This window comes from Emydura macquarii, unplaced genomic scaffold (assembly GCF_026122565.2).
Source record: "Emydura macquarii macquarii isolate MOO-44397 ecotype Brisbane River unplaced genomic scaffold, CSIRO-AGI_Emac_v2 contig_2768, whole genome shotgun sequence".
Lineage (NCBI taxonomy): Eukaryota > Metazoa > Chordata > Testudines > Chelidae > Emydura > Emydura macquarii.
Window position 1 is genome coordinate 4,924,477 of NW_027132905.1, and position 22,440 is coordinate 4,946,916.

General features: G+C 42.7%; 1 protein-coding gene across 1 annotated transcript in view; it reads left to right on the forward strand.

Annotated features, from left to right (window-relative positions):
* The first annotated feature begins 544 nt into the window (after window positions 1-544).
* Window positions 545-22,440, forward strand: part of MGAT4B (alpha-1,3-mannosyl-glycoprotein 4-beta-N-acetylglucosaminyltransferase B) — an 82,277-nt gene continuing 60,381 nt past the window's right edge. Inside the window, exon 1 of the mRNA XM_067567223.1 lies at window positions 545-788. Within this exon, the coding sequence (XP_067423324.1) occupies window positions 692-788 (97 nt within the window). The 5' untranslated portion in view covers window positions 545-691. The remainder of the gene's footprint in view (window positions 789-22,440) is intronic.

A 22,440-nucleotide genomic window follows, 5' to 3' on the forward strand; every position in this document is an offset into this window, starting at 1 on the left:
GGCTTTGCCTGCCTTTCCCGGGGCAGTGTTAGACGTTACCGTCCCGCTGGTTATTGTGTATTTTAGTCACACACACGCACTTGAACGTCGGTTTTCATGCACGCGTCCACACGCGCGTGCCACACGGGTGCCCTCGCGCGCATGAGCCCAGGGGGCTTAACCCGGGCACCAGGGCCCCGTTTGCACGAGTGCGCCCCGGCACACTCACGCGGCCTGGCCTGCGCGTGCAGCACACGCGTGCTTGCTTGCGTGCGCCCGCCGGCACCTGTTCACGGCGAGGCGCCCTTGCACACGCACGTTTGCTCCTCCCCCCCCTCTCTCCCTTTGCACGCCCGGCCGTAGCATGTGCGCGGCTCCTTCCACTCGCTGCCGTCGCCCAGTCCGCCCCTTCTTCCCCTCCGCGGCGGCAGCCCCCTGTCTCCGCTCCGGGGAGCACGAGCCGCAGCCCCGTCCCGCGCTGGAGCTGGAGCTGGGGGCCCGGCCGGGTGCGGCCCGTGCATGAGGGCAGCGGCCGGCGGAGGAGGAGGAGGAGGAGGAGGCGGCGGCGGCGGCGGCGAGTCCCGCCCCCCGCCCGCCGCGGCAGCCCCCGCCGCTTCCGCGCCTGGCTGGGGCCGGGGCCCGGGAGGCTGAGGCCGCGCCGCGCCCGGGACATGAGGCCTCCCCCGCTGCCGCCGCGGAGGAGGAGGCGGCGATGAGGCTCCGCAATGGCACCTTCCTCACCCTGCTGCTCGGCTGCCTCTGCGCCCTGCTCTCGCTCTCCTGGTACGGGGCCTTCCGCGGGCACAAAGGTAAGGGGCGGCCGGGCTCCCCCCCCACCCCCCGGGCTCCCCCCCACCTGGGCCCCCCTCTCCGGCAGGGGCCCCTCCCCGCGGCGCCCTGCCTCCCCCAGCCCCCGCCTTGCTCCCCCGTGGCAGGGCCTTCGGGGACCGCCGGCGGGGGGGGGGCCCGAGACATCCCCCCCTCCAAACTCTGGGCATGCAGCTCCCTAGCCCACAGCCAGGACCCAGCCCATGGCCCCTCCAGTCTGGCCCCTGGCCCCCCCTTATTCCTCCCCGAGGCAGCCAGCCCCTCACAAGCCCTCTACTGCGGTAAAGGGGGGGGGGTGTCTGAGGATCTCTTCTATCCCCCTGACCACTCTCCTCCTCCGGGGTAAGAGGCGGTCATTTTTCCCCTTCCTCCAGGGCATGCATCCTCCGTCCCTCTCCTGGCCCTTGGGTCTGAGGCAAGAGGGACCTGAGCACGGAACAGCTCTCTGGGGCTGCCAGCCTTCCTTCCCCCCCTCTGAGTTTAGCTGTGTTCTCCTCTTTCTGCTGCAGAATATGAATTTCCCTCTCTATCCTCCTCAGTGGTACCCATGCAACCCCTGGGTACATGTGCTGTATATATACTCCTCTCTCCCCTCCCCCCCCCACCATGCTTGTCTCTAGGGATTCCTTCTGCAGCCTGAGCTTTATTCTCCGTTGAGCTCCAGTGGTGCATCTCATGGGCCAGTGCCTCCCAACCAATGATAATTCAGGCTTTTTAAACTGGTACTCTGGGTTCTCCTTCCTCCTCACCTCGGTGATGAGTCTCTGAACTATGCTCTTCTTCGTCTCCGTTGTGAACTTCCCTTTGTTTGTGTGAGCTCTGCCCTGCAGGGATGAGACTGGCATTTGGAGTAGCAGCAAAAGCTCCTGTCTGGGTTCGATCCCACATGCTGAACGACAAGCAGCAGTTAATGCTTGGTACAGCCAAGTTCTTAGTTTAGTGAACTGATAGCTTGATGAACATGCTGGGAACCTGTTACCATAGGCTGTACTTAATTCTCTCATTCCTGCGTAGCCTTGGCTGGAGACTGGATTTTCCTTTGCCCTGCTACCTTGTCATCCTCTTGGGCTGCTTTATTTCTCCTGTAGCTGAGCTCTGTGTATGTCTGCCCATGGGTTGGCTGGTCCAGGGATTTATTTTTCATTGTAGCATGTAAGCATTTCTCAACCATGAGCTTACCCCTCTTTAAAACATCTCTGTTCCCCATCATGGCCACGGTTCACTGGCCGAGGAAAGTGGATGCAGTGCTCTGTGGAGCTTGGCCATTCCAATCCTGATTTGGTGAGAGGAGTCTTTGCAGAGTGATGTAAAGCAAACGCCTGTTGGTCAGGAAATGAAGACATCTTTACCAAGGCTGTATGTTCTCTGTGGCAAACTTGACCTAAATTCTGTGGCTAGGCCCTTGGGTTCCACAGCACTTCAGTGCAGTACATTGGAGATTCTGCAGGAGCTGCAGAAAATTAAAAAAAGGAATTTTATGATCAAATTCAATATGAAAACGAATAATAAAATCAGTAGAGTAATCCCTGTGTTGTTTAATATAATACAAGTTAAATTTATTTTACACTGCCCTTACATTTTTAAAAGTGTGCTGCAGAAATTTGTATTGAGAACATGTAACTGTATGGTTTAAATGATGGGGGGGAAGCTGCAGACTTTGACAATGGAAAGAGAGATCTGGAACTTTAGGCATGTGGAAAGGTGTGGGAAGCAGTTTGGGATAAGCACACTAGCTGGATGTTTGCTGAAATGATCAGCAGTGAAATAGTTAATGATATTAGACACACATTGTCATTGTTAGGTTTCAAAATTAACATCCTATTCACTTTCTCTTTGAGCACCTGTTTCAGATTGTTTTAAAAATCCAGGCAAACAATTCATTGTCGATTTTACTCAAGTCAAATTTGGATGATTTTCTTAAGTAGAAGGGCTAGAAATTTAACTTTTAAAAAAATTCAAGCTTAGCTGATGAAGCATGATTCTCGCAGAATACACCAGGCCTTGCTTTTATGTTAGATTCCATTTTCCAAAGGATCAGACACTTATTCCCAGGTCAGTATATCTCAGATCTTACCCAAATATCACGCTGCCAGCCAATCCTTAGTAAACTAACTAAAGATTTTATTAATATAAGAAAAGAAGAGAGTTATTGAATGGCTAAGGAATCATATAAATACAAGTGATTGCAAAGGCCGTGATGGAATAGACTGCTAACTTGCAAAAGTTTCTCTGGTAACTTCCAAAAGATGGGCAGATTCTCAGTCCAGAGTTCAAAATACTCCTTTTAGTTCAATCCACTCAATCCACAGTTCAGAGAATTTGGAGCAGGAATGAGGCAAAGCAGTTATGTCACAGCTTGTAATTTATAGCCCACCCAGGTGCAATGAAAGTTACTGGCCCAATATGGAGTCCAAGGTAACACGGGCATGGAAAGTTTCTTGTAAAAGATAGTCTCAGGTCACATGTCCTCATCACGTCCTTGCATGGCTTGCTGAATCACAGGGCTGGCCATTGGCCCCATGCTGTCTGAGGCATCCACAGGAAAGAATTACTGGGCGGGATGAGTTTCTTCAATGGCCTATTGTGAGCTGAGTGCCCTTAAAGGGCCGTCAACATATAGCTGTGTAGCTCTGATGTAAATCTATCTGGGGGGTGTCGCCCAGGCATACAACACGTGTCTGAGATACAGATACATAGCCAGTATTAATAACTTCAAATGCAAAGATGATGCGTGCATATAAACAGGATAATCATACTTAGCAATTCATAACTTTTCTATTGATAGTTTACATGACATACTTTGTACAAGAGTTATGGAAATTCTGTAACAGTGGTAACAACAATGATATAAATGGTCACCTTTCTTATACACAGCATCACACTTGGCTAGTGAAAAATTACTGTGGTTGCTTCTGAATTGCAGCTGTCAGTCTCCGGTCTGAGTTAGCTAGTGTGTACTGCACCTCCCACACTCCATTGACCCTTCATGAAGTTAATGACTCTACTCATTTCTAGATTTTGCTCTTCTAAAAATCCTCAAGTCTGCACTCTCCATCTGTCTAATGGTTGCTCTGCTCCCCCCATCCTCCATTTAAACAGCGATTCTTTTCCATTGTAAAATTGATTTTTTGGCTTTTTATGAAACATTGTTTGGTTTTCCTGCATTACTCATCAACTAAAAGATTCAGCTGACTGTTTCTAGCATGGCTTAAATCCCATTATAACACCTCCCTACAGAGCTTCAGATAACAAGGCTGTTGAGAATGATTTTAGGGCAGAAGTGTCTATACATTTCTCACTGGCTGAATATTATTTTTGAGATTCCCCTCTAAAAACGCATGACCAGTTTTATGTCCTTTCAACCAAAAACACCAAACCCTGGGGTAACTTGCCCATGAGTATGTGTACAGGAATGGTCTGGAAAGCTGCTTTTTTTTTTTTTTTTTTTTTTTTGTGATGGACACAGATGTTGCGTATTCTTGTAAAAGAACCTCACACACCTCGTATTAGCAGAATGGCAAATTAGTGGCTGGAGTTGCCTGAAGTATGGTTGCCAAGGTTAAAGAAGCAAGTGTGTTCTGCAATACTGTCTTAAAAATAGAATCCTGATCTTTCATTTAAGGATAATTCATTTAGCATTGACACTGTTTTAGTTTGTGCTTGTGGCCTGTTAAAAGGATGCCTGCTTTTTCCCTCCTTCCCAGTCCTTGCCAAACTGAGAACACAGGAATCTTATCGTATCCCCATGGTACCTCTGTGTGTTTTGGAATCACCATCTCTAGGGGCCAGTTAATACTCATGCTCCAGCTGTGATTTTGTTACTCAATACCGATTACAAGCAGTAGAATTCAGTGTGTGGCCATGGAACTTTCCTGCTATTACAGCGGCGTTTATGTCCACATCTACCATGCTGCATTCTGGTAAAAGCTACCCACCTGTAAAAACTGGGTAGCGGCCTCAAGTGTTTGTGTTAGGTACTTATGGCCCCCATCACCATGGTATCTGAGTGCCTCACAGTCTTGAATGTATTTAACTTCACAAGGGTGTTGTCCTTAAAGGCCCATTTTACAGACTGTGGCACAGTTCCCCAAGTGACTTGCCCAAAGTCACCCAGGAAATCTGTGACCGAAACAGGAGTTGAATCCACCTCTCCCAAGTCCCAGGCTAGTGCCCTATCCCCTGGACAATATTTTCTGTCACATGCTTTAAAATAAAATACCTGCAGGAAACAAAAGTGCATGGGGCAATGTGCTCTGAGAGGCCTTGCCACGTAAAGCTAGGACAAAGGAGGACTGGCCAAACTGGTGTTACATAAACAGACTGGGCAAGGAAGGGGCTTATCCACAAAGCAAATGGAAAACCTGTGCTGAAATGATTATAGATGACAATCATCTGTCAGCAGCAAAACACTGTTAGCTGACATGGTTTCTAACAAAGTTCTAACCATGTGGAGAGCATATATAAGCCCTGTCAACCCCTGCAATAACTGGATACAAACTTGGTTAAAATAGTGTAGCAAGTAAGAGCGAGAGTAAAACAGATCTCAACCAACCATTTACTGTTCTAGCTTCCAATTAAATAATCTTATATTAGACATCACTACGAGTAACCCAGAGCATCGGACAGGCTGCTAAAATTCTTGTTTGGGATTTTGGAATTGATTTGATAATTGAGAGCTTTTTGTTTTCCTCCTTTTTCCCCCCCTTCCCTGTTCCACCACCCATACCCAAAATGTAGGGAAGAAGAGTGGCCCACACATTTTACAAAGTTTCAGTGTGGTGCTCTTTTGATGTGGTAATATGTTGGGGCTATATCTCCTTCTGTCACGTTCTGATACATGGGCTAACGGGACACTATCTGCTTTTCTGCAGTCAGAGCTTGGCTTACCCTGTATGTTGGGTTTGTGTTTAATCGCAGTTAACTTTTTCAGTCAGTAATATCCACATAAGGAAGTTTCCTGTGGCCCATCAGGAGTGTGGGAAATACCTGCTGGATTTGTAGGGCTTCACTTTCAAAGTGTGACCTGCAATCTAAGGGATAACTGTTTGTGGAAGGAGTGAGGCACCAGAGAGAGGATATTCAAGTAGAGTCACTAGCAAACAGTCTGAAGTTACTAGCTGAAGGAATGTTTCACCAAAGGCTCGTTCAGTTGAAGTAGAAGTTTAGTGACAGCAAATAAGTAACGGGGCTGAAGCTGTATCTGTGGGAGGGAGGAAAGGACAGAAACTTAAATTTCTAGCCCCCAGTTTTTTTTTTCCTTTCTTCATGTCAAATGATGCAACTAATTCACCTTTCTCCTATCATTTCTTCCATGGCCTACTGCCTGAATGTTTTTTTCAGGTAGGCCTCATCTTGTCTAACTGATCAGACACTTGTCTCTGGGATGTTTTCTTTCTCTTTCTCTAATGATCTCTCTCTCCTTTGATGCTTTTCTTTCCCACTTATTGTCTCTGACATCCCATTTTCCCTTTCCTGCTTTTCTCCATACCCCAGCCTTCTCTTCTTTCCCTCTGTTTACCGAAGCATTTTGAGCACCAGATGTATTTAGCAGTAGTCCTAAACCTTGTCTGTGTTTGGAATCAGCGGTCACTGGCCAGCAACTGGTGCAGCTCAGTTCATGCAAACCCCAGGTGCAGATAAGCAAAGCTGTAACGTGCACTGTTTATCTCTGCTTATAACAAAGTAAACTCAACCAGTACAAACCTCTGCTTGACTTGTCTATTCTTTGGACTTGCACCTATGCAGCTACACCAATTACTGGCCATGAACTGCTGAATCCCAAGTACAAGCAGGGTTCTCCTGCAGGGGTTCCCAGACTTTTCTCCCCTAAAACTCACCTGTGCAGCTGCAATAGGCACTGTGGCCCACTATTAACACTTCTTGAGGAAAATTGTTTATTTACAGTGTTATAGCTCACGTGTGTAATAATTAAAATTAATAATGTACATGTTTCCTTTTAATTTTTATGTAACCTATTGTAAGGATAGAAACCCCTAGCAATAAGCCCTCCAAGAAATGCTTCAAGATCTTTGAAACCAAACAGGTTTAGAAAAACTACACTTAGAAAAAATGTTGAGAGCAAAGTGTGGTGTGGTGTGGTGTTCGTGTCCCCTCCCACCTCGCCCACCAGGCAGGGGAGCCATGGTCCCCTCAGGCCCATCAAATAGGAAATCAGACCAGGGGCTGTTGAGCACGCAGCCTAGCCTCCCTGGGCCGCCAGGTGTCGGTCAGGGAGAGGGGTATTGTGGGCGTGCATAGCCCCTCCCCTCAGCAGGGATCAGGGCCAGCTAAAGGGGTGACGGGACCAGTCAGGTGTCATAGCCAGCCCCTGCTGACACCTTCTGCCTCAGCAGTCTGCTGAGTGCCTTGAACTTGTGCCCTGGCAGCCCTGCACCGGTAAAGCTGCACAGGGTATTTAATTCCTGATCCTGCCTTTCAAGAGCCATTCAAGGGTCCAGTGAGGAGGAGAACTCCATGTTGGTGCAAAAAATATTAATACAATTATTATAACAATTTTTTAAAGTTGTTACAAACTTGTTTGCAGCTTTACTGAATATTATGGTATAGATACAAGAGTGTTCTAGCTAGAATGCTTAGAAATATAAAAATCCACATGTTTAGCTAATTACATTACAACATGTTAAAGCTAAAAGAAATTCCAGAAGGTTTCTGCTCCTGTCTTCCAAGGACAAGCAAACATCAAGCAAACTAACCATGTAAACACTTTTAGGAAGAAACCTGGTTGTGAAAGGAATGCAGGGTTGGTTGTGTTATCTGAGCAATAAATCTAGAGGTAAAGTGGACCTAACAAGCCCCCCAACCTCTTTTTTTTTCCCCCTCAGAGAAAAACCTGAGGTTCAACACACTGAAAAAATTCTAGAAATATCCTTATTGAAATTGACTTCTTTTGTTAATACTCTAAAATCTAAAGAGAACATTTGTGGCGGGGAAACGTTTTAGAGCACTGGTTACTTCCAACTCAGGTTTCCATTTAAAGGTAAAAACTTTTTTCTCAAATGCTTAGGATGGCATAAGCTTCTTTTAATATATATATTTGGAAATATTTTGTGTCTAAATGGAAGCCTTCATATAATAACTGCCTGATGTTGTTATATGAATGGTGAGATGTTTTTTGTACAAATACAGCAAGGTCATTTGACTCTAGACTAATTATTAATGTAAGAAATCATTTAAGTATAAACTATTTGAATTAATTAATTACTGTCAGCGTGCAAGGAAACTCTCGCCGAAGGCAGGAAGACAAGAAAATAATTGTTCCAGAAATTGTCATGTAGGGTATGTTTACACTGCAGTGTAAGCCAAGGGTTTGAACTCAGGCTCAAGCCTAACACCCCTTCCATCTACACACACATCGTGCTAACCCAGGGCTCGGACCTTAGGTCCCAGGACTTTACAGGGGTGGAAGATCTGAGCCTGAGTCAAGCCGGGACCCAAGGTTTGAGCCCTATTGCTTTGCAGTGTAGATGCAGCCCACTAGACTTATGCTCTGGGAGTCTGCCAAAAGTATCCCATGAACCATCTCCCTTTGTCCTCTGAACAGTCAAGTTTGGTGGATAGTCAAGTTTCTCTACACTGTGCCATAAGCAAAGTTTTAGCAGGGAGCTAGGAAGTCTGGGATACAGTGGTTGGACTGCAAAATGCAGTGTAGACACTAGTGCCTCAGGTTGGGACCCAGGATTCAACAATTTCCAACCTGGGGTTACAAATAAGTGCAGATGCCCGAGCCCTTGGTTAACAAACCTAGGGTTTGCTAACTTGAGTTCTTCTGACTCTGTGCTTACCTTGCAGTGCAGGCATACCCATCGAGTTAACAGCTTAACCTAAGAGTTATTTAATTGTAAGACTGTTTTGAGAACTACAACCTCTTATATGAAAAACAGAAGTGTTTGCCCTTTTTGAAAACAGTATTTAATTTCCTGAAAAACTCTGATAAACTTGAAACAATATCTCAGAAAGTGGACTGAATAAAAAGGAGGCGTTGAAACTCACTTTTAAAGTTATCTGGATTTTTCCTGCCACAAGAAGAACAAAGGCAGTTAGAGATGTTGCATATTAATTAAACAAACTACATATTCAGGAGCCAACCCCAGAGGCATGAAGCCAATTAGAGTGACAGCAACTGACTTGAATCTAAACAAGCATGAAAGAGGTGTGTTTTCCTGTAATTTAATGAAAATAAGCAGAAGAGGATAAAGAACTCTGAAATGAGCATCCCATGGTCACACCCCCTGCTTCTCTGCTTGGATAGCAAGCATTCCACAACTCATCCTGTCCATCTCTATAGGGAAGATGCCTCAGGCAGGTAAGAAAATCAGAGAAGACTCCAGAAGAAACCAATTCAAGGAAATCTCCCCACCACTTCAACGTGGATTGGTCAGAGGAAGTTAACTAAGATCGTGCCAAGTGCTTAGATTTAAAGTCTTGTAATGATTTTGTTGGAATATTGAAATGCTGAAATAACTCTAAAAGACTAGCAGTTTTCCTTTTCATACCCAAGTGACGAGGCCATATATTCCTGGAGAGGAGACAAGGGCTAAACATTGGTAATTAGAGTAATGGGATTTAATGGAATTTAAGATTCTTATCATTGGTTAATTGGCCTGTCTCAAGACAACTGCTTCAATGGCTTCTTCTAGTAATTGATTTAAATAGTTTCTCTAGTTTCATAAGATATAGTAAGGCTGCTTACTTTGCCAACTATAAACTGGTTGGTGGTTATTAACCAACTAGTTCACCCATCCTGAAACCAAGCTCTTTTGCCCTTCTGTAAACATTCTTAATTATGTAAGGATATACTAAAGAATGGATTATTATAATTTTGGGAAACAATATATTTTGGTCTTAACTTACCGAAAGGAAAGAACACCTTAGAGGTGTTCACAGTAATCTCTGTTAAAAGCTCTCCACAGAGAGACATGAAGAGATTGTAATGGTAGTAGTAAGTTTATCATATGTGTTCAGGGTTGTGTGTGGTTTAATATTTAATTTTCCTTTCTTTAATAATAAAATACCTATGGTTAATAATTGTGATTATGTTGGTTGGTCTTGATCATGATGTCCTCTAAGGCAGTATTTCTTAACAGCTGGTCTGCAGACCGGCGCCAGTCCCCGAGATCTCCCTGACACAGTTTAGGAAGGCAGCAAGCTGGTCCTTGATATCAAAAAGGTTGAGAAACGCTGCCCTAAAGTATGTAAAAGAACCCCTGTGAGTAGATAGCGGGAGCCACACCCCTGAATTGGCAGTGAGAGAAACAGTTGGTAAGAGCTGGCCTTCCACTTCTCGTTTCTTTAAACACAATATTTTAGTACTTTTTAAAACTATTACTCGGTGCCCAACAATTTAAAACTACCCCTTGCATCCCCACTGTCCTGGTCTTTTGAGTGGCAATACGTGCGGCCCACGAGCTTGAAGTGAAGAGGATCACTCATGAGGTTAGATGTTAATTGATATTTATTACAGCTTGGCTCGGTGTGTCCACTGTATCACAAACCTGGCAATGATTCTGACTGTAACTTCCTTAGGAGTTTGCAATGGGGCAGGGTTGGAGACAGTGTTGGGGGGCGGAGGGGGGAATGGTGTTTACTTGATTAAAACTCCATTTATAAGCCACACTTGCATGGTTGTGAAGTGCTTGCTTGGTAGGTGATTGTGTTGCTCTGTGTCTTTTATGAAGAATAAGGCTCTCTAGGGGTGCAGCATCAATCCCTAAAGAAAATGACAAAGTCTGTAACAAAATGTCTGGATAAATATGCAGGCCAGTCTCTTCTCTACAGGTAGGAGGATCAGAGCTTGCTGTACAGCTAAATAAAGAGGTATATCTTTTATTCCAATACACAGGACGATCCTCAGTTCCCATGTGTGTTTCCCAAACTACATGCTGATTTTATTTCAGGTAAATTGCGAATACTATTCTGAGGCTTTATCTACCCTGGGGATTTGCTCCGATTACAGCTGTTGTTGGTTAGCTACCAGTGTAGCTGCACCAGTGCAAGCCCCAATGTAGACTGGGTAAAGCATGGCTTGTACTGGGAGAGCTGGCCCTAGATCAAATGGCACCCCAGGTGAGGAACCTCTTCGGCACCCCCACCCCTCGTTTGTTAAACTTTTGAATACCTTTTTTATATTGCGTTTATAGCCCATTTCACAACTTTGATACACTCTTCGAGTCTTAAAACACAAGTACACGTTCACAATTATACAATAAACCAAGGCTCACAATCTCACAGCTGTACTCTCACTTCACTTCAGTTCATTCTTATATCTCACTGGCGACGCCTCGCCCTTTATATACCAACGAGGGCATGGCTGACAACATTCTAGGAGGTGCAAGGAAAATGTAGTTCTCGGAAAGTCTGTAAGGTTCCATGAAATTCTACATAGGTCCCAGAACATTCTTGGAGGCTAGTGAAAAATCAATCCACATATAGAATATCTGAAACATTTTACTTCAAACACTATTTTCCCTTTTGTTGCTAACAACAAAAACAGCACCTTGAGTTGCCTTACCCTAAATCTGGCCCTGTGTGCTGGTGTAGCTTTACCCCACTTGAAACTGGTTCTCTAGGACTTTAGAACCAGGTTTTTGTGTTGCCATTGTTGTTCTTTGGAACCATTTACATTGGTGAACTCTTAGGCTTTGTCTACACCAGAGTCACACTGATTATCTACTAAGGGGCCAGCTCCTTCCTAGAGACCGCAGAATTTAGAAGGCGATCATTAAAATGCATAACAAACAAGCTGTGTGCGAGCAGTTCTGACAGCTGTCTCTTGCTCGGTATGTTGCTTATCATAACTTGTATGATTGATGGCTTAAATGCAGCAGGATTTGCTAAATTGTTTTGCACAAAATTTGACGAGCCTTAGCCTAGGACTGATGCACTGCGGTCTGAGAAGACCTGAAGAAGAGCTTTTTGTAAGAGCAAAAGTTGCTCCAGTCAAGAGACTACTTCACCCATCTAGTCTCTCTAATATCCTGGGGCTGACACAGCTACGCATTGCAGTGTTCACACATGCTTATCGGAATGGATCCCTCTCTCTGTTTGGGGTCAACTGTACTTGTATAGCTTGTGTTTTGTTTAGTTTTCAAGTCGGACATGCTTGTTTGTACTTTTCCTATGAATTATAGGTACAGCTATTACTATTATAGTGATAGTCTGATGAGCTGGAGAATTTTTGAGGCAGGGAAGGGATGGTCCAATGATTAGGTTACCTGGCTTGAATTCCCTGCTCTATCACAGATTTTCTGTGTGACCTTGGATAAGTCGCATAAGCTTTGTGTACGCGAGCACTTTTGTCGGTAAAATTTTTGTCAGTTAGAGGTGTGAAAAGACACACCCCGGACCGACATACGTTTCACCAACAAAAGCGCCAGTGTGGATAGCACTGTCGGTGAGAGAGCTGTCTCCTGCTGGCATCGAGCAGCTACACAGGAGACCTTACAGCGACACAGCTGCCGTGGTACAGCTGTGCCACTGTAAAGTCTGAAGTGTAGACATGGCCTTAGTGTATCTCTGCCTCAGTTCCCTATCTGTCAAAGGGGAAATAGGGCAGTACTATCGCACAGGGGTTTTGTGAGGATAAATACATTACATGTTGAGGCACTCAGATGCTGTGGTACTAGGGGCCAGAAATTTATTCGATAGAAAGGTAATAATATGCAAAAAGGAGGTGATAAATTAACCCAGGTATATTTCTAGTATTTTCCCTGTACTTGTATGCTGTGAGTGGGCCCATTTCTCACTCATTTGATTCAACTGGATTCATTTAAAAGAAAACATTGATTTATACTTGTGTCCTGAACATACATTGATTATTTACTTGGTATTCAGCTGCCAAACCATGGATTTGTTATACATTAAAGTAAGGCTGTCCGTCATCTCTAGAAGGCTTTGAAGTCTGCAGAACTGTGAACCTAACTGCTTTAGTAATAACCCTGGTAAATGATTGTTCTGTCCCAGATTGTCATTACTAGTGGGCAGAGTGGATAAATAGATTTTTTTTTTTTTTTAAATAAAAAAATTGAACTTTAAATAAGAAAAAAATCCAATTTAAATTAAAATTGTAGTAAGTTTTTTTTTTTTTTCTTTTTTAAAATCTGTTTAAAATGAAATCTGAATTTAATACAAAATATGTTAAGGCCTCAATTTATTATGATCTCTTAAAACATTTAAATAAAAAATAGAGGCTCATGGATTCAGCATATTTATCAGAAACTTGGAATTAAAGGCTGCTGTCTATTTAAAAAAAGAATCAGGAGAAAAACATCTAACTTTTGAGGTCACGCTTTATAAATATGGCACAGTAGATCAGCCTAAGTAACCTCGGAGCCTCTCATTTTCAAGAGAATTAGGCAAGTAGAAACTTTAAGCTCCGAGTCAGTCACTTTCACTTAGGCATATTTAAACCTTTTCCTGGGCTGAAATAATCCGTTTAATCCACTGACTACAGTTGATTCCTCTGTTTAATAAATCATTTAATTGTAAAGATGAAACATGTTTTGATAAGAGAAGTTTATGTATCTAAAATATTTAAGGTTGATTTGTAGAATATAAATAAATTGTATATGCTGTTTTGTGTGTTTGTTTAAATTCTGGCTACTCTCTTAATGCAGCTTGACACAAATCATAAGCAAAAGGTTATCTAGTAAATAAGCAATATGTCATACACCATTTTCTAACATACTAAAAAGCTACAAATTAATGAGAATCTGAAAATATTAAGCTATACAGTTGCTTTAATAAATGTATATAGTTATAACTTACCGCCTAGGTAACAAAAAGACTCATCAAATCTAGTGAAAAGGCTCTAATTAGTTGTAAATCAGCATGTTTTAATGGTGATACCAAGGAGTGAAAATGCACCTTTCTTTAAAAGATAACTGAAGTACAAATGGAAAGTTCATTAAAATGGATCATTTAAATCAAGGCTTTCAATGTGGTGATCTAAATCACCTTGATTTAAATGAATCCACTCCGCCAGTACATTACTGCAGGTAGACTTTCGATTGTCCATTGAATTTACCACAGTATATTATAAAGTGACTTTTTTTTACACCAATTCTCTTTATAATAAAACCTTCAGTTAATGATCTAAATTCTTAAGTAAGGAAAATATGGCAAATACCAATTTTATGGTAAAACTTAGTATTTGCATTACAGTAGTGCTTGAGGGGGCCCCTTTGGAAACCTCCAGAGAGTTCTAAGGGCTTGTCTACACTTAAGGCAATAGAGGCACAACTGCAGTGCTTCAGTGTAGACACTCACTACCGCGACAGGAGGGGCTCTTCTGTCGGCGTAGTTAATCCACTTCCCCAAGAGGTGATAGCTAGGTCACTAGAGGAATTCTTCCGTCGACCTACTGCTGACTACAGCGGGTGTTAGGTCGGCTTCACTACCTCCGACAAGGGGTGTGGATTTTTTGCGTACCTGAACGACACAGCTGGGTCAACATAACTTTTGAGTGTAGGCCTGGCCGGAGATGAAATGCAGCAGGTGAGTGTAATAAGCGATGGGAAGGAACATGGGAGGGGGAGAGGAGGAGAAAGGGGAGGGGGAGGGAAAGGATGATAAGTAATGTAAAACTTGGTGTAAGATTACCCAGTTCTTTTTTTTCTATAGATTTTTCTATAGCTGAAAAAAATACAGTGCTGTGTGGAGGAATTAATTAAGCTGAAACCTGTAGAAGTTGGAGACTTTGAAATTGCACAGGGGTTTCTATACAGATGTTTTTCCTTGGCTTTGATATGAAATGAGGTCCAAGATACAGGAAATCTATGTAGTAACAATAAATTCCCTAGAGACACTTTTTGCTAACAAGTTAAAAACTCTCTGTAATCCTCTTTTGCAGAGTGAGTGTGTTGTCATGCTCTTCTGGAGTGTTAGAGTACTAAGGTAGAAATGGACTAACATGAGTGAGTGTTTGAGGGGGGAAAGCAGATATATGGTGTGGGTTTTTTTGCCGTCTTTTTAAGATGTGGGAGAAGAATATATAATTTTCTGTATACTGTCTTCCCCCTTCTCTTACTGTGAACAGACAATGTTTTGAAAGGCTTCTTCTCCTACCACCTTCCTTTTGTATTGTGTAAAGTGTAAACCTGTTACTGGGAAGGAGAAGAGAGCTAATTATACGGTTAGGTTCTCTTCCCCCTACCCCCCTTGCTTACCCCCACACTCCGCAGTTTCCATCACAGAAGAGACCGCTCAGAGAGAGAAGGAAGGACTCTGTAAAGTGTGAAGACACATATCCCGTTACAAGTTGTGAAATTTTTGTCATTGTGGATGGATGCATAGCTAATAATTCCTGCTGTGGATGTGTGTGCAGAATGATACCATCGAGGAGACCAGGGTGAGGAATTGGGCAAATTTTCACCTTTAGAAGCTGATCTTGGCAGATCCCAGAGATTATTTTAATTTTAGGTGGGGTGGGAGAGAAGATGTGTTTATAGTGGCCCAACCTTCATATCTAGCAAACTTCTGGATCTCCACAGGCGTGTGTTTTGGAACCACTGGGCAATGTGTTACTATGAAGATGATTTTTACAAGAAAATGTGTTTTAAGTATAAATGGTCACAAACCACATACACAACCTAATAATGATGTAATCGATACAAAGTTTTGGAAATTTGATGCAACCTTCCACTTCCCTTCTTCTTCTAGATTAACATCCTACCCTCCTGCCTTGTTGATTTAGAAGTAAAAGGAGAAAGTGTGTGTGGGGGGGTGTAGTTTTTTTTCCCCCCGCCATGGAGGATGAACATGAAGGAAATTCATCCTAATGTGTAAAAAGTGGTGTGAGATCCTGGCTCTGTATCTTAGAAGTTATAATACAGACCAAAGAACCAGGACTGCAAAGTTATTTTTGGGATGAGACTGGGGAAGAAAATCATTATGTAAATCAAACACAAATTTGGCAGAACTATTACATGACGAAAGACGTAACCTGATTACATACTTCTTTCCATTACAGGAAAATAAGTGATATGAAATATTGGGCAGCAGCCTAAATGGTTGCACTGCAAACAGGTTGAATATTCTTTTGCTTTAAAACGCACAACTTTTTTCCTTAACTAGTAACTGACCAAATATTTATTAGTCAGTGATGTTATTTCTGGTGAGTTAAATGTGAGAGTAGGTTCGCATGTTTTAAATTTGAGGGTAAACAAACTCTGAAGTTTTCTAGAAAGCTCATTCCTGAATCTGGTGTCTGAGCAGATGCCAAAACATTGGAGCAGGAAGTTTTATTACATAGTCTTTATTTTTTACATTATGAGTTGTGTTTGGTAGTTCCTGGGCACTGTGTCTCTCTAACAACCTGGTTAACCTTCCAGCCACAGCTGTAAAGCAAGAAGAATAACTGGGTGGTGGGGGTGGAGGGAAATGAGCAAGACATCAATAGGAATTAATGAAAGCTGCTTTGTGTGTGATCTGATGAGGTGTAGCACCAAAAACAGCTGGTTATCCCTTTTGAGTTCCATTTGCAGTCGACTGCAGATTTCTTTGACAGTATCCCTTGGTGACATGCTACGTAAGTGGAGGTATTGGAAAACCAAGGATTTAATTTTTTTTCTTTAAGCTGCTGCTGTTTGTTAAGGTCAGTTAATTTTGGATTTCACTTTTTAACAAACAGAAATCCACTAGATCAACTATGCTTGGTGAGGGGCAATAAGGTTGCCACAGAGGCAGAAGTTACTGATCAGATTAAAGGATTATGGAAACTGTTAAAATAAACAAAGAAAGCTTTACAGCTGGGGCTGCAAGGTTAACTTTGTTGTTAAAGAGACGGGGTGCCCAGAAATGACCAAACATAACTCATAAATTAAAAAAACCCAAAACTATGTAGTATAGCTTCCTATTCTGATTTCTTTTTTAATAGGCGCAAATACAACTTAATTTCTGTTTCTCTGTGTTTTTGTATTTCACAAGGAAAATAAATGTTATTTAAAAGCTCAGCTTGATTCATTTTTAAAAGACAACTTGTATCAGGCTGCAGGCTTGAAGTGACAACGTCCATAGGAAAAAAAATGTACGTAAGCAGCCATTTTCTCCTAGTTTTATTATGTCACTGCTTCTCCTGCTTCGTCCTGGAGTTGTCACAGTCTTGTGCTTGTGACATCAGTTCATTTGCCATAGAAATGACTGTGGAGTCACAAAAGCAGCATTGTGACTTCGTGGTAGGAACAAATAGAAGAGAAATTGAGATTATTGTTGTAGCAGCTAATGTCCTCACCCTGTTGTGCTAGGCACTGTACAAACACACAAAAAGACGGTTGCTGCTCTAAAGAGGAGAATATACTTAAATGGAAGTAAAATTAACTTAAAGTGGGCAAAATTAGCAAAAAAAAAAATATTATTATGAATAGATTTGTGCTTTAATTCTAATATATGGAACCTTATCCAGTCTCCTCTTCATTTTGTTGTTTCTATTTTGCTGAATTGCATAGTTAAGCCTGGTCATTGCTTTAGAGCCCTGTCTACCGTATTAGCAGTGACTGTGGTTAAACATTGCTGGTTTGATGCTGAGTCCTACCATGGTGACCTTGACCGTTGGAAACAGGGAAAGCATGGCCAGCGTGAGTTCAGCTACAGAGTAGACAGAGCAGCAGACGAGTTAGCTGCATTTCTTAAATTTGTTCTCAAAGACTTCATGAATCACTGGTCAAAACTTTAAAACTTAGTGTTCTACAGGTCTCTTGGGTGCCAAGAGCTTTCCAGAACTAGGGTCTGAGCTGGAGATTTATACTGGGACAGTCTGACACCCCAGTATTTGCAGGTGGGCATGAACAGCCAGCTGGGTAACAGTATTCCATGATCCAGCACTTTTCAGAAGAACAACTTCATAGTATCAAACAGAAAGCATAAGTTGTACAGACCGATTCCCCAAATTGTCACAGCTTTGTATAAATTATTTGTTGCAGCTCTGAAGAGTTTCACTTCTTGATATATTTGCTATAAGGGTTAATGGCACCAAGGAATTTGCACAACTTGTAAATGCTGTTGTATGTGTTCATAGAAGAAACACTAGCAATGTGAGAGACCTTGCTTGAAATAGGCAAGTTAATAATAGTAGCTAGGGCATACATAGCGCTGTACCAACATCAGCTCGTCCTCTCAGTACCCACGTATGTGGCTTGGAAAATTTTCCTAACTTCTATTAAAGAGAGTAAAACAGACCAGTACTACAGTTTCCCCACTCCCCAAAAGCTACACTCCCTGCAGTCGTACAATGTATTTAATTTAACATTTGTCATTTGACTTTCTATTACATTTTTTAAGATGTATTACCTACTATTTGTAGCAGAAGAAATATTTCTTTAATATGCTATTCAGTATTTGTCAAATGTATTTGCTGAGCAGTATTTGACTCTCTCTCAGAGCTGTTTGAACACCACAAAAATATTTGTCAAACTACCCCACTAATATATGGATGAAATCTGAACAATATTTTTGCCAGCATCTGTGTGACTGTTCCTACTTACTAGAACTTCCTTGCTTTTGTTTCATCTCTATCCCTTTCCTGTTTCAACTCTATTCATTTTCCTCCCACAGATCATAGTGTATCTTTTCCGGAGCTGTCTTTTGGTGTCTGTTTCCTCTTTCCTTCTCTCTCCCTCCATCCTGGTATTTTCTCACCACTATCTCCTTTCCTCTGCTATTTCTCTTTTTGTCACATTTCTGCTCCACAAAATCAATCTAGTCTATTGAATTTATTACAGTAATCTCTCCCTCACCCCTTAATCCCACCCACCCTCATCTACTCATCCTCTTTGGAAAGTTTTATCAGACACTTAATAGAGAATTAAACCCTATTAGCCTCTAAGTGTTACAAAAAATGGCATGAGGATGGAACACTGCCCAAGAGCAACACTAATCCCAGCTGAAAAGTTCCCGAGGGGTAGCTGTGTTAGTCTGTATACAGCAAAAACAACGAGAGTCCTGTAGCACTTTAAAGACTAACAAATTTAATTTCTGCAGGCATAAGCTTTCGTGGGCTGCAACCCACTACGTTGCTGGAAAATGGGAGGAGTTAGGATTGCTCCCTAGACTGTTTTCAAGTCCTCCATCTTTTGTATCCTCTTCCAGCTAATAGGTTTGTGATGAATTTGAAGCCTAGAATTCCACTTTGGGTACATCTCTACTTCAGCTGGAGCTGTAGTTTCCAACTTGAGTATATGCATGCACACTAGCTATGACCGAGCTAGTGTGCTGAAAATAGCAGCGTGGGCAAACCTCTGAGTGCAGTTCTGTGAGAGATAAGTACTTGCACAGCTGGCCTGTGCCACTGCCCTTGTGGTTGTACCTCCACTGCTAATTGTAGCACACTGGTTTGATCGGAGCTAGCATGTGTACAGCTGCCTGAGCTGGAAATTACACATCTAGCAACAGTATATATGTACTTTTAGACTTCTCCAGCAATGGGCCCTGTTTCCCCCCATGATTCTTCAGCAGCCAGGAGGAACACGAGGGTTTCCAAGGGCAGGCTGGTAAAGTGTGTACGGCACTTTCAGTCTTTAGCGAGTGACACTGGCTAAGACTCAGGCAAAGGTGACCCTTGTCCCCTTAAAATATTTCCCTCTGTCCCCATGGAAGCAGAAGACTTGTTTGCAAAGAAAGAAGAAACCTCTTCCCAATGGGAGGACTCTCTTTGGGGACCAAGCATAGGCAGTGAGGATTGGCTGTGCTGTGTACCAGCCCCAAAACAAAGCTGCTGAGTGAGTCTACAGATGCTGTGGGGGAGTCTAAGTGTTTCTGTGCCTCCCACAGAGCCGCAGTGTAAGACTTTGCCACAGTCAATCAGCTTTGCTCTGAGATTTCTGCACCCAGCACTTCAGCAGTCTTCAGTTGTCATAGGCCGTCCATAAATTAAGGTGACCTTTGAGGCTGAAGCCAGGAAAGGAGAATGGGGCATGTGTGGGAGGGATGTGGGCACCTTATCAATGGCTGAATACAAAGCCTCATAAAATTCCACCAAACTGTAGATAGAGCAGACTGTCGGCTGGGCAGCATTCTCTCGGATCCCTCTGGAAACATTCAGAGTCCATTAGTTTCTCAGGGCAGCCTAACAAAACAACAGATGTGTGCTCCTCAACCTTAAATTGAAGGAGGCCACAGCAAGTGCGTGATGTGAATATACATAGTCCAATCTCCCGACTCCAGTTCCAACCCAAATGCTAGCTCAAAAGCAAACCTTAGTGTAGACATCTTGCTATCAACGTCTTGGGATAGTCATTGTGGTTGCTGTGAAATTGTGAATGGATTCAGTTGACTCCTCCCCTCTATGGGTGTTTAAGACACTGAGTACTATCAGCCATGGGCACTTCCAAGAGGAATGTCAACAGGTCATGCAGGGACTGTGCAGTACAATGGAATGGTTGGTGCACCAAAACCAGTCCAACTGCTCGTATTCACCTGTTGTCTCTTGTCTTACATTTAGAACATAAACGTCTCATGTCTGGGGTTGTCTTTGTACAGAGCCTAGCAAAATAGGCCCTACACAGTACAAATAAATAACTTCACTCCATCAAGGGATTTTCATCAGAGATGGACACACTTGATCAGTAGTGGAATAGGACTATAATAGCTCTCATCCTGTTTAACCAAGTACCTGCACTTCATGTTGCTTCAGTGCACAAATGGCTAATGATATTTGATATTGAATATATTAATAAAGTGCAGTGCATTGAGCAGAGTGCTACCACAGCCCATCTGATTGAGTCTGCCTGTATGAGAAAGCTCTGATGTCACTGGAGAACAGGGGGTCTTGTATGGACAGGATGAGGCTCAGACCGGGGATGTGGGGTGTGCTGGTCCTGTGTCCCAGCTTATAGAATGACAGATGGCTCTGAGGAGTAGGGTTTCCCATGACTCGCTGATTGTGGTTGAAGTAAACATTGGGGGAGAGGGAATGGCTTCTCCTGTCATTTGCTGGAAGTGCCATTTGGTGCTAATGACCGATATCTGGAAAACAGGACTAAATATCTATTTAGAAAAAAATGTGGAAGTGCAAATTTCTTGGTTTGTATCTTCAAAGTCTTGTCTGCTTCATTGTTCCAGTGAACTTGCATGAAGTAGCTATTTTGGCTGAGTGCGATTATAAGACAAAAGCTGATGAGGCTTGAGTATGTTGCAGAGGGAGGGAACATAATGAAAATTTGTGCTGCTTGTAGGCCAGTTTATGTACCATTCATGTCTGGTTCTGCCCTGCCTGCTGTCTTATTAGATTCATTTATTACTTTTGAAAGTACTTCTCCAGTGAATTGTTAAAATATCTGGTGTCTTTAGAAGTATTTAAATTATTTGGCATATGTATGGCAAGCATTAACTATCTTGTGTTTGGTTTGTGATTAAACAATCTTTTTACCTTGGCTAGGGATAAGGTCACCTGAGGACTTGGTAATTAGTTGCTGATTTTGAAAATAATAATGATTTAAGAGATCAAGTTCCGGTTTGTTTTACAAGTATCTTGTGTTTTCCTGAGAGAATGAAGGCTGCACTGCATCTGTTGGAACTAGTTACTTGTGAATATTTGGCATCTTAAACAGCCCTCATATCTTGAGAGAATAGCAACCACGGCTGGTATCTTCTTCTTAAAACCGAACACAGAATTACAGACAACAAGCCCTGCAGCTGCAATTAAACGACATATTTTCTAATATTTTCATCAGTAGGAATGGCTAGATTCTATACAACCAAAATAGGGGGGGGGAATAAAATGCTGATTAATTGGGGTGTATGTCTTTTTTTTTTTTTTTTTTTTTTTTTTTTTAAATATTCCACCTTCTGTCCTTTGAAGAATTGTTTCCATATTGAGCTCAGCTTTGCAGGGTGAGATTCATGGGGGAACCTGTTAAATAGACTGCAAATATGTGGTAGTTATGAAGCAGCATAGGATCTTTATTTTGGGAGGAGATGAGAAATCTTCTACAGTATTTGTATGTTATCGAAGTGTGTTAGAGTAGTGACCTATTTTGCTTTGTGTGAAGGTGAGAGATTTAAAATCCTCCATTGGGAGTGCAGCATAGCAGAGACGACTCAGACACTGTCTATACTACAAACTTTGGGTGATGCAAGCTATGGCTGTGTACAGCTGCTGAATTTTGTATATTGGTTGGGCACCTGCTTATTTGACCACTTGGATGAGCATTGGGCATACTTACCAGGAAGTTTGCATTGATGTAAATAAAGTGTGGTGCACGATGGGTAGGTTTCCCGATGTGCTATGCGCTGCCATCATGGCCTTTTGAGATATTTTGGAGTGTTTTGTGGGTAGGTCAATCATGGCTCTGTGCTATTCAGGGAGGTGGTTTTACTGGGTCATTGTACCAGGATGCTTACGTTGGCCAGACATGAGAGCAGAGCCTTGACTGACTTCAAGTACTGATCGAGACAGACAACACCTAAGCTGTGTCATCTGTCAACAGACATAGAGAACAAGATCTACAGTCCTTCAAAGAGAAACTCACCTCTTGATGGTGTGGGCAAAGGAGAATCTGTAGTCCGTTTGCTCCCTTCACATCCAAAGCAAAATTGAATGTTACAGTTGATTGGCTTAGCGGGAAAAAGTTAGATCATCCAGAACGGGAAGTACACACAAAGGTGTTTCATCTCCCGGTAAAA